General features: G+C 40.4%; 1 protein-coding gene across 1 annotated transcript in view; it reads right to left on the bottom strand.

Moving 5' to 3' along the window:
- The window catches only part of txndc5 (thioredoxin domain containing 5), a 47,192-nt gene that overhangs the window by 15,484 nt on the left and 13,795 nt on the right, over window positions 1-17,913 (bottom strand). The window contains 6 exon segments of the mRNA XM_028790841.2: window positions 898-980; window positions 1,554-1,700; window positions 2,576-2,662; window positions 9,027-9,142; window positions 11,035-11,131; window positions 15,275-15,380. Of these exon segments, the coding sequence (XP_028646674.2) occupies window positions 898-980; window positions 1,554-1,700; window positions 2,576-2,662; window positions 9,027-9,142; window positions 11,035-11,131; window positions 15,275-15,380 (636 nt within the window).

The following is a 17,913-nucleotide window of genomic DNA, read 5'->3' as shown; positions in this document are numbered from 1 at the left end:
TCTATCAGACGGTTGTGGTGAGCGCCCTCTTCTACGCGGTGGTGTGCTGGGGAGGCAGCATTAAGTAGAAAGACGCCTCACGCCTGGACAAACTGGTGAGGAAGGCAGGCTCTATTGTTGGCATGGAGCTAGACAGTTTGACATCTGTGGCAGAGCGACGGGCGCTTAGCAGGCTCCTATCAATTATGGAGAATCCACTGCATCCACTAAACAGTGTCATCTCTAGACAGAGGAGCAGCTTCAGCGACAGACTGCTGTCACCGTCCTGCTCCACTGACAGACTGAGAAGATCGTTCCTCCCCCAAACTATGCGACTCTTTAATTCCACCCCAGGGGGTAAACGTTAATATTACATAAAGTTATTGTCTGTTTTTACCTGCATTATCATCAATCTTTAATTTAATATTGTTTTTTGTATCAGTAAGGTGCTGCTGGAGTATGTAAATTTCCCTTTGGGATTAATAAAGTATCTATCTATCTAATCTGTCCTTTTTTCATTTACATACCTCATTTAAACAGGAACATTTCTTAACAAACGTGTATTAATAATCAATAAATCTGAACAATGCAAACACCTCTGGCTACAGTATTAAAAATATGTGCTTAATTACAGAACAGGAGCAAAGCACGTACAGTGAAATGCTTTGCTAACTTTTACAGCACTCTTACCAACCAATACAGTTGTTGATGTAATCAGTTACCGGCTGAACGTTTCCCATCTAGCTCAAGGTTGGGTGTCTGTGACATGAAGACCCCTCTCATTCCAATTCAAACAGTAACATTCTGCTGCTCATGCCAGTATGGCACTTTCACCATAACAGAATATCATAAGGTGATCCATCTGGCTACCTTCTAAAGCTTACCAACACTCATGAACATCAAGTAAAATGTACTTACCATGGAGCATAAAACTTGATGAAAGTAAGACCTGTAGCCACAGTCTCATCAAAGTTGCCTTCATTGAGAACAAGAACAGCAGACTGTAAACACATAAGAATTGGTCAGAGTTGAAACCAGAATGAAAAGTCACGGTGTGCTTGTTTTGTGGTTTAATTCTTCAGTTTTATTGGATTCATACAAGTTAACAATTGCACAGTAGCTCTGTACTTGTAAAACACCTTCAGACTGACATTAACTACACAGAGTTACTGTTTAAGTTGAAGTTTAGCCCTCTGATGTGGTCACAAAAGTACAAGGTCACCATACTTGGTGTTCCATCTGTCTACTGGCAACAATAAAAAGCTTCTTGCTAGTGAGTTAGCAGGACGAAAGTGACAAGCGTGATTAAGTGCATGCATTTCTCCTTTGTGTGATGAAATGGACAAACAGGAAGGAGGTTATATTACTAATGCAGAGTACAGCCTTTCCAGATCACTGACCCTAACGGACTTTGTTCCAAAAATGGAAATGGCCAAACTACTTGATCCAGAACAAAGTCAAGGAACCCCTGGCCCCCCGTTAAAACACACAGTATGAGAAGTGCACACCACCATGGCTTTCCACAATGAAACTAGGCCAAGGTGTACTAGTCTATCTCTGAAAAGCAATGGTACCTCATCCTTAGAGGCTTCTTCTTCTGCCTTCTGCTTGGCCTCATCTGCTAGAGAATCAGGAGTGTCAGTTTCTGAAGCAGCTTTCAGGTGTGAATCCACAAACTCTTTCAGTGAATCCAGATCTCTCTTGCCCCTGTACTGATCAACCTACAAAGGGTTGAATGGATGAGAGAGTGGAAAGGTAAAATTTAAAGAGTAAACCTCAGGAAAGCGTACACAACCCTAATACCTCACTTCAAGAAATAAAACATTTCAGTTGTGCAATACAGATAGTTTTAATCAGATTATGGAGAGAGAATACATATAAACCTATGGAGTCATGAGGCTCCATGAACAGTAAGGGTAAATACAACTTAAGATGGGTGTGTTTAGAGGCACAGAGAGACCCCTTCAAACCCCAAGATGAACACCTTAGGCCTAACAAAGAGGTTCTAATACACAGCACAGAGCCAGAAAGAAAGGAAAGCGACTAACACTTTTTTTTTTGAGGAAATGTTCACATACAGTATGTCAATTCTGACCTGCTTATTGGGGAAACTGCAAATAAGCAGCACAGTGCTGTGTTTTCATAAGCCCTCCATCAAGACACAAAGACAAAACAATGGGTGACTGACTTTTCAACTGGGGTGGTCTCAAGTGGTTATTCACTGGAGTGTTTAATTTAGAAGGTGTAAAAGAACAATAAGTGGAAATGACATATTGCTCTGTTAACTGACAGCAACCATCCTCAGAACCTCCGATTCAGACAACATACTTGAGTTCATTAACTGTCTCTAAAAAGGAGCGAGAGTACAATGGTACGGGATGAGGCGTTTGACATTGAAGATTGCCCATCTTAAATAAAGAGCAGAAAGCCACCCATTTAGAATGTGGCAGTAAAATGTTACAACACAACCAGCGACTACTACATCTGAATGACACCTGGCCTGCAAAATATTTTAGCACATTAAAATGAATTACATCCAAGGTATAAAAGATGGCCATCTCTGAAAAACTATGAAACTCAGTCTAAATTAATTTACCTTTTCACCACCCTTAAACCATAGCAGAGTTGGATATCCACGCACTTCATTTTGAGAGCAAACTTCATAATGCTGCGTACAGTCAACCTAAAGAGATGAAGGGAGAGAAATGCATAACTTTTAAAATACCGCAGCAGTCAGAAATGTTAGCACTACATACAAGAATGTTATCATGGAGACGCACACAGCTCCAGTCTTTCACTTTTAACAGTAATTCAACAGTTTAGCTGTGTGAGAGAATGGGACGGCCATTAGTCTGGGCTTACATTTCATTTTTCTCTAAAGGGTACAACTATTAGAGCCAAGGAGGTTACAGAATTGTCAAAAAGATGAGGAATTTTGAAAGAATATTACTGTATTTATAGATTCTCAATTTATCATGTATATTGTCTTTTCACTAACTGTAAAATTAAGTGAAATTAATACTATTAAAACCAGGATCTAGACATATCACCTATGCCACAGAAGTAAGCAAGCACTGTCATCATTCACAACACTTTTACTTCCAACTCCTGGTGGTAAAGCAGAGACCTTTTATTACGTTTCATTCCTATGACAGTTTGTCACATCTCCCATAAACCAATTTGGTTTATTTTTTACAAAGTGCTGCTTAGAGAGCTGAAACAAGTTCACAAGAAAATGCCAATGTATGTGTTACAAATTACAATTTCATAAAGAGTATTCTGCGGTGGGCTGGCGTCCTGCCCAGGGTTTGTTTCCTGCCTCGTGCCCCGTGTTGGCCTGGATTGGCTCCAGCAGACCCCGTGACCCTGTAGTTAGGATATAGCGGGTTGGATGATGGATGGATGGATGGATGGATGGATAGATGGATGGATAGAGTATACATAAGGGCACAGATCTGTTTAAACAGACAGGCAAGCAAAGCAGTTCCAGAGTGCTGAGCCTAAATAGACCCCAGCAGTAACTGGTCCATTAATGAAGCTGTTGACAACACGCTGCATAAAGCGACTCACACAATTTACTTGCTCAATCAGAGCAGACCCCGATTCAGTCTCGGAGCATCTCATGCACACGATTGGACAGGTGTTTAAAAAAAAGATTGGTGCAAATTGACTTGTGATTGGGTCAATCACAACACATACAGAGGTGCCAAAAAACAAATAGCAGTGCCCTGGCGAGACCACCGCTCAGACGCCCCAATCTCACATTATGAATGCATTGTGCGTTCAGGAGAGGCGCACACTAAGATTATAACATGTTAGTCAATGTTAATCAAGCAGTCCAAAGTAAACATTAATAACAAATACAATAAGTACAAGAGTTGAGAGAGGTGACATGTCATTTGAGATCAACTAAATAGAGGCTTTGTTCATAACGTGGCTACTGGAGAGTAAATACGCAACATCATACAATTAAATGCAAACCACGTGATAAGTCTACCATCGCCAAAGTGCGGCCCATCCGTGTGTGCCATCAGCACAGGCCGTCTTCTCCTGTGCACTCAGCTCTCTGAAACGTGTCCGTCAGCGCATATGCTTTCTAGTGCATCATTTTCAAGAAGTCTTCCAGTTAATTATGGAAAAGGCAACTGTGTGCAAATACACGCCATGATTTTTTTTTTTTTCTCTCTTGGGAAAATTTTTGTTTGCCTAACGAGAGAAATGCATAAGACATCCACAGGCTGTTTACTGGTATGTTTAGTTTGCTTGAACGTTTACAGTGTGAAACACAACTGAAAGAAACCAGAATTTGTAACAACGTAATGAAACGCCACCTGATTCTGAACAAAGTAAATCGGCTAGGAGTGTGAAAGCACCTAAAGTCATAGTCGGACCACCTGGCCACCCACCCCCTTCATTTGTGATTGGATGTTTGCTTCTTCTGTGGAATCCTCTACATTTCATCCTAAACTGCAGAATTTTTTTTTCCACCCATCAATGTACTTGCAAGTGCAGACAACATCTCAATTACTCTTACGCTATTTTAACATGTGCTTTTGCCATCTTTGCTGTACTGATGCACACTCTGCGGATTTTTGAAAACACAACAATCCCTAAAAATGCGGAGACTGCCAATTCATTTTCACCGATGAAGTAAACCTTCACTAGCAGCGTGTCCTTGTCAGACTGATCTGCCACATTAGAAGAAGGATCTATGGATGCTACCAGGCGTCTGTTTAAAGCTTTCACAGCACCAACTCAAATCAGTCTAACAATATTTAGAGACAGTCAGTCATTTTGGAATTAGTCTTGATGTTTGCTTGTCATTACTGTGGATTCACTTAAAGGCTGAATGAATGCAAAGTTTGTGTCCTTAATTGGACTATATAAGGTATAGTGTGTACACACACACACACACACGTTTGGAATCAACCAGAAATTTGAATGATTTTGATAAAAATGTATTTTTTTAAATCAAAGTACCAATATCTTGACTTAAATATACAGTAAGACATTACTAACGTTACAAAGGGCCATTACTGCTAGAACTGAATGATTTGCAATTTATAATTCATATAAGGATTTAAATAACTGCAAAGCCTCACATTCAGCAGCCCATACTCCACTGTCCAAATGGTAAACACGCTTTTAGCTTATTCTTCATTTCATGTTTAATGGGAGTTGTTTATTAGCAAACCCTCCGCAATTGTGATACAAACCTGTAATTCTGTTCAATAAAGCAAGTCATTGCCTTTCCTGAAGATTTAAGGTACTGGCATTTCTAAAGTTTAATTCAGGGCTCAAAAACAGCCAAAATGAAACATTGGTCAAGAAAAACGTCAGTCTATTATTGTTGTGAGAAATGAAGGTTAAGCCATGCAACAGATTGTCAAGAAATTGAAGATTTTATTCAAAAATGCTCACTACTCTCCTGAGAAAAGACACGAAAATGCGTATAACCAGGACATAAAAAGAACAGAAGGACTAAATGCATAACTGCTGCTTTTCCTATTTTAATCTGGATACAAATCAGCGATAGCAATTTAATTGTTGTCTTGAAAGTGCAGTGGGATTTTTGTTTCGTTTGTAAGATAAACTTTACAAGACTGCTAAAATAAAATGAGAGGTTCTCATAATCCCACTGAATTTCAAGATGAAGTTATAATTTGAATTTGTTCTTTGATGCAAGGCTCAAACATTTAAATGCATTGCTCTTTAACAAAAGTGTGCCTTTGAGGTATACAGTTGGACGTCACAAGTTTCCATACACTTGGGGTGAATTCTTTAAAGCACTCCACAGATTTTATACTAACTATAAATTCGGCATATCGTTTAAGACGCTTGCTGTGTGTAGGGCAGAAGTTAATTGATATACTGACTGCAAAATGTTCAAGTCGACCTGCAAAAATCAACAGCAGTCCACATCTATTATACAGAGTCTATATTATTATATAATAAAAAAAAATCATAAGAAGTGCATTGCAGATTCTGACAACGGAGTCCAGTCATCACTCCAACTGCTGAAAGGTCTTTTCTAAGTGAGGGCTATGGGAAGCATAAGCCTGTCCTAGCAAGCTAGGAGTCGAGAGCAGATCACACACACACACAACACACTCGATGCCAATCAAGCATTCTAATCAAACTTTAAAATAAAAAAAAAAAAAAACATGCAAGAGGTGGCATGGAAAACTTCTATGAAAAAAGAAAATGGGAAATCTACACTCCAAAGACATTCCAACAACAACATTTATTTATATGGCACATTTTCATACAAATAATGTAGCTCAAAGTGCTTTTTTTTCCCCCATCACTGGAATCCAGCAAAGTGAAAAGATGGTGAGGCGCCAAACGTCACCTGCTGCAAGTTGTAACTAAGAGATGTGAAGACTGAGAGACTGTGACCTATGAAGACGTACTCTGAAAAGTTAACTGGGAGTGTATGCTGCAGTGTTTCATGACCAGATAATGAGTTAGCAGCAGTGCAGCCCCGCTATCATAAAGCTCTCAGTCACTTAACTGGTCATCCATCCTCCAACTTTACGGCATGAGGAATTGTCTTTAATACGTAACTTCAGCTGGCATCATATGACCCAAGAGTCACGCGGATATTAAAGGTAACTGGTCTCAAGACTTCAATTACTTACTGAATACTGCAGAGAAAACACTTTAAGTAAAGAGAGTGATGTAGCTATTAAAACAATCCACTATGACAGAGTCTTTATGATGACCATAATAGTGTTAAGGAGGTAGGAACTCCAAAGCTAGAGCCTATAATGAAATTAAAAATGTGATTTACTGGATATACTTTTAACTAAGCCAGGTACACATAACGCAGGCCTATCTGTCCATGTTCCCCATCGCGCACTTTAAATGGCACAACAGGACCTTGACACCAGTAAAGTACAGCATGTGAGGGGAGTCCATCCATCCATCATCCAACCCACTATATCCTAACTACAGGGTCACGGGGGTCTGCTGGAGCCAATCCCAGCCAACACAGGGCTCAAAGCAGGAAACAAACCCTGGGCAGGGAGCCAGCCCACCGCAGAGCATGCGCACACACACACACCAAGCACACACTAGGGCCAATTTAGAATCGCCAATGCACCTAACCTACACGTCTTAGGACTGTGGGAGGAACCCCATGCAGACACGGGAAGAACATGCAAACTCCACGCAGCGAACCCGGGTCTCCTAACTGCGAGGCAGCAGCACTACCCACTGCGCCACCGTGAGGGGAGTCCCCATTCAATATCTTTACCATCACATGGTGTATTTCCTGTCCCAACCAAATGAGGACTTAAACATTGTATGATTTATAGATATACAAATTGAGAATACACACAAGTGGAGACATGGGATGTAAACTGATTTGCACTTCAGGAGCACAGGACATCAGTTGTAAGATTATAATTGTTTAAGACCTTAAGGGTATAATGGTAGATTATTCATTTGTGCATACAGTAGAGCAGGTGCCTTTCTTAAAGGTACACAAGAAGCTCATGTCATGTGAGACATTTTTCTGTATCTCATTTAGTGGATATTATCATATTGTGACATATCAGGAGATGTGCCCTTACATTGCCCCAAAAGTACAGCAAACGTAGTTTTGCCTAAACCAGTTCATATGTTCAGCATGCACGCACATCAATAGCTTCAGATAAAGATACCTTCCTGTACACAGGTATTATTTAAGCTGATGTTATTCCGTGTGTGACTCGCTTCCCATATAAGTCTACAGCAGAGGCAAGTAAAGCAGCTTTTTCAAGTCCAATACAGACGGAGTTAGATGACAGCACTGTTTTGTTAAAATGACACTGTGACAGATACTGTAAATCCATATATAATGTGGCCAGCAATGCACCTCACTCTCTCACACCACAGTGTGCAGTGCCAACCAAGAGGAGTCAGGAGTACAGGAGGCACACCAGGGTTTGGGTGACAGGAGTCCACAAAAACAAACACGGTAATAAATAAATGTGGTACCACCTGCCACATCCGTCCTTATGCCACACATCCAGTTTACATGAAGATGAATTTACGTAGATTCGATCCTTAAAGGAGTACTTCACCCAAAAACAATATTTTTCTTAAATGTTACATACCCCATATGTGCTTTATAATGATGGCTGAGAACGTTTTTTAACCTCATGTTTTCATGCAGAAAGAAGGTAAGAAAACGTGTGATTCCATTGTTACAGCAGGGGGCCAACTCAATACATCAGCCAACAATATTAACCCGTCCATGAAAAAAAATCTGTTACTCGTGTTGCATAACCCACATGCAAAGTCACCCAACTCACTACGTCCAAAATATGTAATTTCATTAAAATATTTCAATAAAGCGCATCCGGAAAGCCCTCTCATGAATGAGAAAGGAACGCGCACACACACACACACACACACACAGCATGTGCTCAAGGGCAGCCAATGAATAAGGAGAAGTCCTGGCCACTGAAAGAGGTGGGCAAGTGGGTCTTCACATCAAACGGCCATTCGCGCGTGTGCAGCCGCACTTTTCCTTGTTCACAGTGGTACTTTGCGGAAGCAGTTTATTTATTTGGGCGACACTGAATGCGGATTATGTGACATGAGTAACGTCAGATTTTTTTTTTTGTTTTAAGGATGTTTTGATATTATTTGCTATTGTTGTACAGCACTGGGCCTCGTACTGCAACTGTTGAATCAAACTTTCATACTTCAGTTCTGCAAGAAAACACAACATTGAAAATTCCTCTTGGCAGTCACTATAAAGTAAATGGGGGTTTGTGACATTTAAGCAAAACATCATTTTTGGGTGGGGTACCCCTTCAAAGTCGATTCTCTGCTTTATGATGACTTTCAGCTTTCAATTGTTCCATTCACCAAGTTAAATATAATGCAGCTTTATTCTTTGTACATCCGTCCATCTATGGACTTCTAATTTATAAACCAACCAGAAACATTCATCTTCTGACTTCAACACACACAAGGATTTCCAGTCAGCCGTTTCTACAACATGCAGTTGGCTTTAGAAGGTACAATTTACACACCTAAGCAGTGGGACCTACCTTGGCAACCTTGACCGTCTCTGAATGTTCAAACGCACTGGCAAGCTGTTCCCATGTGGGGGCCAGTGCTTTGCAGTGACCACACCAAGGGGCAAAGAACTTTATAAAATGATATCCTGCAAAAAGGACACAAAAAAGAATGTTTTTCCAAATTTATTTTTGACTTTGTAAAGACTTGTCTCTTGGGGGAAAAAAAGATAAAGACAATCACTTGAGAAAAGCAGCGGCAAGTAAACACTTCAGCAAGCTACAATTTACGTTTGGCTTGTGTACAAATCAGTTCTGCACTTACATATTTTATAGGTCTCTGACTGCTATATATTTATAATTCTTTGGAAATGAAAACTTTAATAAAACCTGTACACACACCTGCATGAGTATGTATACACAGGGTGATTCAAAAAGATTCCTCCAATTTCAAAGTGCCATACAGTGCAACCTCGGTTTATGAACGTCTCGGTACACGTACAAATCGGTTTACGACCAAAAAGTTTGCCAAACTTTTGCCTCGGTTCACAACCACACACACTGTATACGAACAAGCCAGTTTCCCTTTCAGTTTGAACATGTTCAGTCTCTCCCTGTGCAGCGAGCGAGAGATAGAGAGAGCCAGAGAGAGCGCGACACACACACGCACACGCACGCACACGCACGCACACGCACGCACACGCACGCACGCGAGAGAGGGGGCTGGAGGCATAAGGTAGGAAGGCAGTTAAAGAATGCACTGGGCTTGATTTTGTTTTCACTTCTGTTTACAGCCATCGGTTCATAGTGTGCATTGTTGCAATGTTACTTTTCTTGGTGGTTTATTAAATTATGGATTTTTTCAAATGTTCATTTTTTTCCCTGTGCTTAAAACTCATTAAAAAAAAATTAGCTAGCGGTTGGTAGCGCTATGTAGCGTGAACTATTTCAGTGTTAGTTTTCTCTGTTATTCAATGTTTTTACATTTAGTTTACTATTACGCTGTGCATTCTATGGTTTAATTAACTATATTTGTGCTTAAAAACTTAAATATATATATTTATATACAGTTATATAAAAAACAACCCATGAGGCGCCTAGGTACCAATCACATACCAATTGAAAGAGGGACTCATGGAGTTTGTCACTGGAAGATGGCTCCCTTCAGTGTGCAAGGAGAAGGTGACCCTTATCGCTGGATTGGCTGTAAAGGAGTCCATGATTTGGGACACCACTTCTGGCCCCCAAGATCACCAGATTTATCACACCATGTGACTTTATATTTCTGGGGGTACATTAAGGATTCTGTTTATGTGCCACCACTCCCAACAGCACTGGATGATCGCCAAAATCACCGTGAGTAGTGACACCTGACATGCTCAGTCGAGTATGGGTTGAATTGGACTGTCGCATTGATGTTGTCTGTACAGCTGGAGTAGGTCATATTGAGCACTCAGAGAGTAATAAACTTTATGCTCACCTAAACCGTTTATAATTTACTGCATTTTTCTGTAATGATTTACAAGTGAAATGCATCATTTTGAAATTGGATTCATCTTTTTGAATCACCCTCTATTTTCTCTTCTATTGCTGTAAATGACAGCAGCTTTGAAACTAGACCATTTCTTACATACTAATTTATAAACTACAGTAGAGTCTCACTTATCCGACAAACGGGCCGGCAGAATGTCGGATAAGCAAAAATGTCGGATAATGGGAGGTGTTAAGAAAAAGCCTATTAAACGTCAAACTATGTTATAATTTTACACATTATGAACCTAATAATCATGTTTTACAACAAAACAGAAAAAATTAACTGAAAAAAAGAACTTAGCAACAAAAAATAGACTACGCTCATGCTCGCAGCTTGCAGTTCTTGTTGCCGATTGATGCATTTTTTTTGTGGTGTGATGTCGGATAATACGGAATGTCAGATAAGCGAGACTCTACTGTACTCTTAATTCATATCCAATGAGTGAGTTCAAATGCATCTGTCAGAACAACAGAAGACGCAGAACCTTAAAAAGCATACAGTGCTTACCCTGTGCGATATGTTCCTTAAAAGTAGAGGCCCCAAGTTCATATAACCCCTGCTTCGGTTCAGGGACCTGAGGAGGCTCAAGTTCAGACTCTGGCTGCTAGAAGGGGGAGGAAAAAAGAAACAACATTTCAACCTTTATATGTTAGATAAAAATCAAAATGGTTATTAAAGTAAAATGAACAATGGATTAATGTCTTTGGTTTCTGAAACTAACTGGTACTTCTAGTTGTTAAAGTGAATTGGCCAACGGTATCAAGGAGTCACTCTTTGTAATAAGTATTTTGGGCTCTACAACAGTAAGCCATTATTAACACATTGAGTCAGTGAGCAGTAAACCGCATCAGATAAGGCAACAAACAAATCAGGAGAAAGCAGCTGAATGTACTGTCATTTTGTGAACTTCATATTCTGCAAAGTGGAATTCTTTTAAAAACCTTTAGGTTTTCTGTATAGCAGTCACAGTGTATGCATATCTACAGTGCAGAAAAACACACTAAAAAAAACTTCACTTTATGAAAGAAAAGCATTAAAATAATCAACATTAAGTCAGGCCTAACTACAAATACGTATTGTTCAAAAGCATGTGGTGTAATTATTATATTGTAACAAATCTCTTAAAGGCATCAATCAAGCAAAGGCATTTTCAGCTGTCATTAAAATATCTGAGCTGGACAGTTCGCACCTCCACTCCTACATCACGGTAGTGAGCGGAAAAAACAAAAGGCCTTTCATCCAAACATCCTGGTCACCAGGCAAACTCCTGTAAACACCACTACCTTGAGATATGAAGAAGTGTCCTACTCAGTACTACTTGATAACTTTATACATCCATATCTCTAGAACATTTATAATTCAGGTGAAGGCATACCATTTGTTCTAACATTTTTGTAAAACAATTCTTTACCCAGCATCCACCTGCTTTTCTGCCTGTTTATTGAAGAGCTATTGTAAGTTAACGGCTCCATTGAGAACATCTGCCACTTCTCTCATTCCACCCGTCTTCATTCGTTTAAAGTATAAAGGTTAATCTCTCTTTATTGAGCACAATCTCCAATTCAGGGATTAGCCTTGCTGCACTGCCTTGGGCTTCATCTAATTCTGTTACGTTATTCTTGTCATACGGAGGCCAAAACTGAACACAATGATCCAGAAATGTCTCATAAGGGCATTAAACATCTTAACATTTCTTGACTGGTAATAATAATAATACTTCATCTCCTGTTAATCACGTGCAGTCAAATTCACTAAGAGCACACCATAATACCCCAGTGTTCCAACATTTCTCGACTGGTATGTCATTTACCATGGATGCTATATAATTAAAATTTTTTAATTGATTCCACACTCTAAACACACCTGCTTCTTCTGTAATGATTTTTACCATCCGTAGATGAATCCAATAGTTGACTGCCATCTTCAATCTGTACTCTCTTACTGATCTTTGAGTAAGGACCATCTTAAACACTGGAAAAGTTTTCCTCCATATTTCTCTGGTTAAGCCAATTCTTCCACCAATCTGCACATTATGCTCTGAATATCTGCTTCTCAGAGTTTAATCAATCATCACATGGTAGGTTCTGGGAACCGAAAGATTAAAAATAAAACACTCACACATACACACAAGTACCATGTGTGTCAGTATGATCAAAAGCTTACATTGGTTTCTCAAAGTTCTAGAGTATTATATCATTCACCTACAGCTATGAGGACTGTTTGGTAATAAATCACTCCAAATATTTTATAAGTTACATCATCTTATTTTAGTAATTACTTTCATTAACGGGCGGCACGGTGGCGCAGTGGTAGCGCTGCTGCCTCGTAGTTAGGAGACCTGGGTTCGCTTCCCGGGTCCTCCCTGCGTGGAGTTTGCATGTTCTCCCTGTGTCTGTGTGGGTTTCCTCCCACAGTCCAAAGACATGCAGGTTAAGTGCAATGGCGATCCTAAATTGTCCGCAGTGTGTGTGTGCCCTGTGGTGGGCTGGCACCCCAGCCTGGGATTTGTTTCCTGCCTTGCGCTGACTGAGATGGACTCCAGCAGAACCCCCATGACCCTGTGTTAGGATATAGCAGGTTGGACAATGACTGACTGACTGACTTTCATTAATTTATAAAGTCAAGATCATCCTTTTGATACGGTGTTACACAGGAGTTGTGCTGCACTGCAGGAGTACACTGCTCCGCCATGTTCACAACCAGATGCACACCTTCGATTTTTTTCTTAAGACTTCTGAAACTGTTCAAAGTTTTTTTTTTTTTTTTTTTAAACTTAGTACGATTAATAGCCTTAACTCTTAAAATAAATAAAAATGACCTTGCAGATCTCAGATGTTTAAAAGAAGGGGTCATCAATCACGGTCCTGGAGGGCCGTAGTGGCTGCAGGTTTTTGCTCCAACCCCATTGCTTAATAAGCAGCGTTTATTGCTCAAGTGACACTTCTGCTTCACTTTAGTAGTCTCGCTCGTTAAGATTTTGAACCCTTATTGATTATTTTAGTCTTGAACAGCTGTATTGTTTTTTAATTACTCCTAATTAGCAATAACATGCAAATGACAAAAGAGACCAGCATTGCTCCATTTACACCTGTGTGTATTTATCAGGCACTATTGGGTTTAATTAAATACTTGGAAGGAAAGTGAAAAGAAAAGTGAAGGACTGAGAATTCCTCCTCCATTTTAGCCTTCAAATCATTTGGATGATATCCTTAGAAAGGGGAAGAAAATCGAGGAATTGAGAATGACCTGACATGGCAGAGTTAAAGCACAAACAAGCCATGAAATTAAATTACTGGCAAGAATTGCTTTCTAATTAAGCAACCGGGTTAGAATAAAAACCTCCAGCCACTGTGGCCCTCCAGGGCTGTGATTGAGGACCCCTGTTTTAAAGCATTCAGATGTGCTTTAATCCTGAATTCTGTCTTGATTATTCTAGAACAGCAGGTTTTGACAGGCTTCTCTCCCTTCCCTCACAATCACCAATGACTCCATCCTCCACTAATGGGCCAGTATCTGTAATGTACTCCAGTGTCCTGGCCCTATCCTGACAATTTCTAGTCAAATCTAAATACATTTACTGGACTGTGACTTGTGTCTCATTCAGATCAGTCCTGGACTTAAATTCTCCTAAGTTCGACCCTTCCATCTTTTGATCCTACTCATGTAACACACAATCATTTAAAATTTAACACCTTCCCTTTGTTACCAGTTCCATGCCTGTGAATTCCCTGCAGGCTATTATTTTCAATGTTATACATGTAATAATGAAATACTGTATGTTTGTGTACGTATTAATCAGTATCAGCAGCTGATACCCTCAAATGTACATAAGATAAGCCCTGCATTACACATTCTGATCCTCTCCCTCGTGCCCAGACTGGCAGAATTTCAAAGTAGATGTGCTGGCCAGCTCAGCTGCTGAGCTTTGTACCAAGCTCTTTAAATACGTCTTGCAAATTTGGCAGCCAGCAGTTACTTACAAGTCATTTGTTCTGAGTTGGACAATGCAACTGGATATGCTTCATTCACTTCTGGCCAGAAGCAAATCCAAATTCACAGCAACAGGAAGGTAACACACCATAACCCACTCCTTACTGCTGTCTGTCATATAGAGAACCTCCAGCAGTGCATCCTTTGAAGATGAGGCTCCTTAGTCCGACTTACTGCTCAAGATGTGTCAGAGCCATTGTTCACCTCAGCAGGGCACTTCAACTATAAAACGCCTGTCCCTTCAGCCACTGACTTAAGCATATAGGGACCCACCATCTTATCACAGGCACAAGTTACAATCCATGTGACTGGTGAAGATCCCACCCTGTAAACTCATGTGGATGGATGCCTCTCACTATACACTCTGAAATACTGAAGGTGCACATTTGTACTTACAGCAGAGTCACAGAGCAAAGGGCTGCTTATTTTACGAAGCGCACACACACACACACACTCTAAAATGTCATATATTAAGATGGAAAAGAAATGTGTCCAGTAGCAAACAAACAAAGCAAACTGAGAATGTCCCTCCTGTGAGAGCAAGTTCCACACCATTTGACTTGTGCTAAACGTGCAGTCTTGCTAATGAGAAGGACGACTGTGTAGAAACACAACCACATCACCCTGAACTTCGATTCCAAAGATAATCAACTATAAGCCTCATTAGAACTTTACCTTTTTTTACTCATTTTTCTTGATATCAATAACCAGTCTGATTTTGTGTAACACCCAAAACTGAAAGAAAAAGCTCACTCACTGGAGGCTCTTCTTTCAAAGTCTTGAGCATCCAGTTTTCAAGTGTCTGTAAGTCACGTGGACCCTGGTATTTCACAGCTTCCTGGTCTGGCCTGAAGAGCTTCAGGCTTCATTTAAAAAAGAAAAACAATAAGGATAAAAGAAAACAAAAAGTTAAAATACAATAGGAAACTGCTCCTCACATTAAATGTTATCCAGTGAACAGGTGAAATAATTGAAAACTTAGGCAGTGTCAAGTAAATCTGTCAACTAACTCTACAAAATCAATAAGCATGCAAATAAAACACCAGCATCTCACCTACAATATCATTAGTGCATGGAATTATTTGTTGATGGGGTTCCCCTCTTAGAGGGATGAACAAATAAATTGTTTAAAAAGTGCAACAATGCATAATAAAAAATATTTAAAATGATAAAATTAACAAAACAGGAAAACACACAATTACAGAAAAACACCCACAAAAAAACAAAAATAAATAAGTAAATAGCATTCACAAAGGGTATGTCCACTGAAAGTGAACTTCAATGGAAAGACTTCTTAAACTTGTTATAAGTAAGAGGTCAGAGCATCTGAACAGTTTCCATGAAGATCAGGCTGGTTCGAATCCCATAAAACGCCAGAAGGGGCTCTACTCCATTGGGCCCTTCAGCAAGACCCTTAACCTCCGTCCTGGGTATACCACTGCACTCAGGTCCCAATCCAGGGGGTTCACCGTGTGGTGGCTGTGACAATGTGCTATCAGCGCATAGTCCCCAACCTCCTCCTCCAAGGCATTCAGCTCAACATATTTGCCAGTCCTAACCACCTAATCTCTCCAAAATAATAGCAGTCAAGGTCTGAAGGTCCCCAAAGTCCTACTGTCCACCACATGACTTGCTCATCTGTTCCACATCTGAGACTGCAGGAGGAAAACCAACTGTTTGTGTGCTATCTCCCCTTGACAAGTGTCCATCTGTGTCCCTGTATTCTTGTTGAAGGATTTTAAAATAACAGTAGCCTAAACCAACTGTACCAATTCCCTTTGTAACTTGAAAAAATTCAGTCATGTCATCTCTTACTCTTCTTTAGCTTAAAATCCTTCAGTCTCTCCACAAAACCCATACCTTGCAATCCTGGAGTCAGTCGCTCTTCTCTGGACTCGCTCTACTGCTGTGGTGTCGTTTTTGAAGCCTATATGCAGAAGATGGCTCCCTGTTATGTTACACGGCTTATGGATAACCTCACCTGAACACGGCGGAGCAAAGCGCTTTGAGCTACACTGAGGTATGACAATGTGATGTTGGGGTTGCTTTCATCATTGGTTAAATTACTGAAAGGGGGGAGAACTGCAGGAAGGCATTTGTCTTTAGGCAATAATTGGATTTGCTGCAACTCCCAAAGCAAAGAGTCCGATTTAAACGTCTTCATGAGCTCTGGACAGAAGGCATGCCATACTGAAGGGCGGTAGTTACCGATATCTCTCCACTCCTCAGTTGCTCGAGCGGTCACTGCAAGTCAATGGTGGTTTGTGACTAATTACAACATTTCTTACGAGTTTTCACATTGATTCCAAGTGGTGCACTGGACATTTTTGCAGCAGACTGATGTAAGGAATAATAAGAATTCTTTGCATTTATATAGCACTTTTTCTCACTACTCAAAGCGCTCAGCAATTGCAGGTTAAGGGTCTTTCTCAAGGGCCCAACAGAGCAGAGTCCCTATTGGCATTTACGGGATTCGATTGCCAGTGCAGATCCCTAACCTCAGAGCCACCACTCTGCCTACTGGAATAAGAACAGAAAACACCGTGCAGAAGTAAACGCTCACACCGTTGACAACTCCGTGGCAGTGTGCTCCCTATGAAAATTGAGTGACTTACATTTGGTATGACTGGCTGATACGGCAAAAAAGAAAACCATCTCTTTTTTTTAATTTCTGGATGACTCAGGATTTATTTAACTCTTTAAGAGCCTGTTTGTTCTTCACCACCATTGCAGGATAAGACGTTGTGATGCACAGCTCTGACGTGTTCTTCTCCAGCCGCAGAGAAGGCACACTTGGCTCCCAACATGATGACGGCTGTCTTAACAGGATATGCAATGGGGTGTGCACCTTGTGCAGCGCGTGCTGAAGCAGGGAGACCACCACTACAGGGCTGTCAGCTGGGAGAGGCCATTATCTTCAATCCCCGCTTTCTCAAATTGGTTCCATTCTGTGGTTTCTGTTTTAAGTGCTGGATGTGCTACCAGTTTTTACTGTCATTGCCTTTTTGATGGTTTTACATTTTACATTAGTTTGTCTGGCATCCAGTCTTTCATATTCAACCAATTCCAGACAACCAACTTAACATTACAGGCTTTCTGTGGACCGAGTTCATTTGAAAGAGGAGTTTCATTTCTCAGTCATTGCATTAAAATGTTTGGACTGTACACAGGTGACCAGCTGAACAAACTGTGAAGTCTGCTTGACTTAACTTTACCATTTAGTAAAAACAAAGTGACTAATGTTTGAATATCACTTTAAAACATGAATTTAATTTAAACAATTTAATCGAAAAAAAAACAGCCAGCCTTAACATTCACTTCATGATTGGCTGCCACAATATTGTTAATACAAATCTGCACCAGGGGCTCTCAATGTCGGTCCTGCTGGGGGCCCAC

The sequence above is a fragment of the Erpetoichthys calabaricus genome, chromosome 6 (assembly GCF_900747795.2).
Source record: "Erpetoichthys calabaricus chromosome 6, fErpCal1.3, whole genome shotgun sequence".
NCBI lineage: Eukaryota > Metazoa > Chordata > Cladistia > Polypteriformes > Polypteridae > Erpetoichthys > Erpetoichthys calabaricus.
The sequence above is the reverse complement of the archived record's forward strand: the minus strand, read 5'-3'. Positions and strand labels throughout refer to the sequence as shown.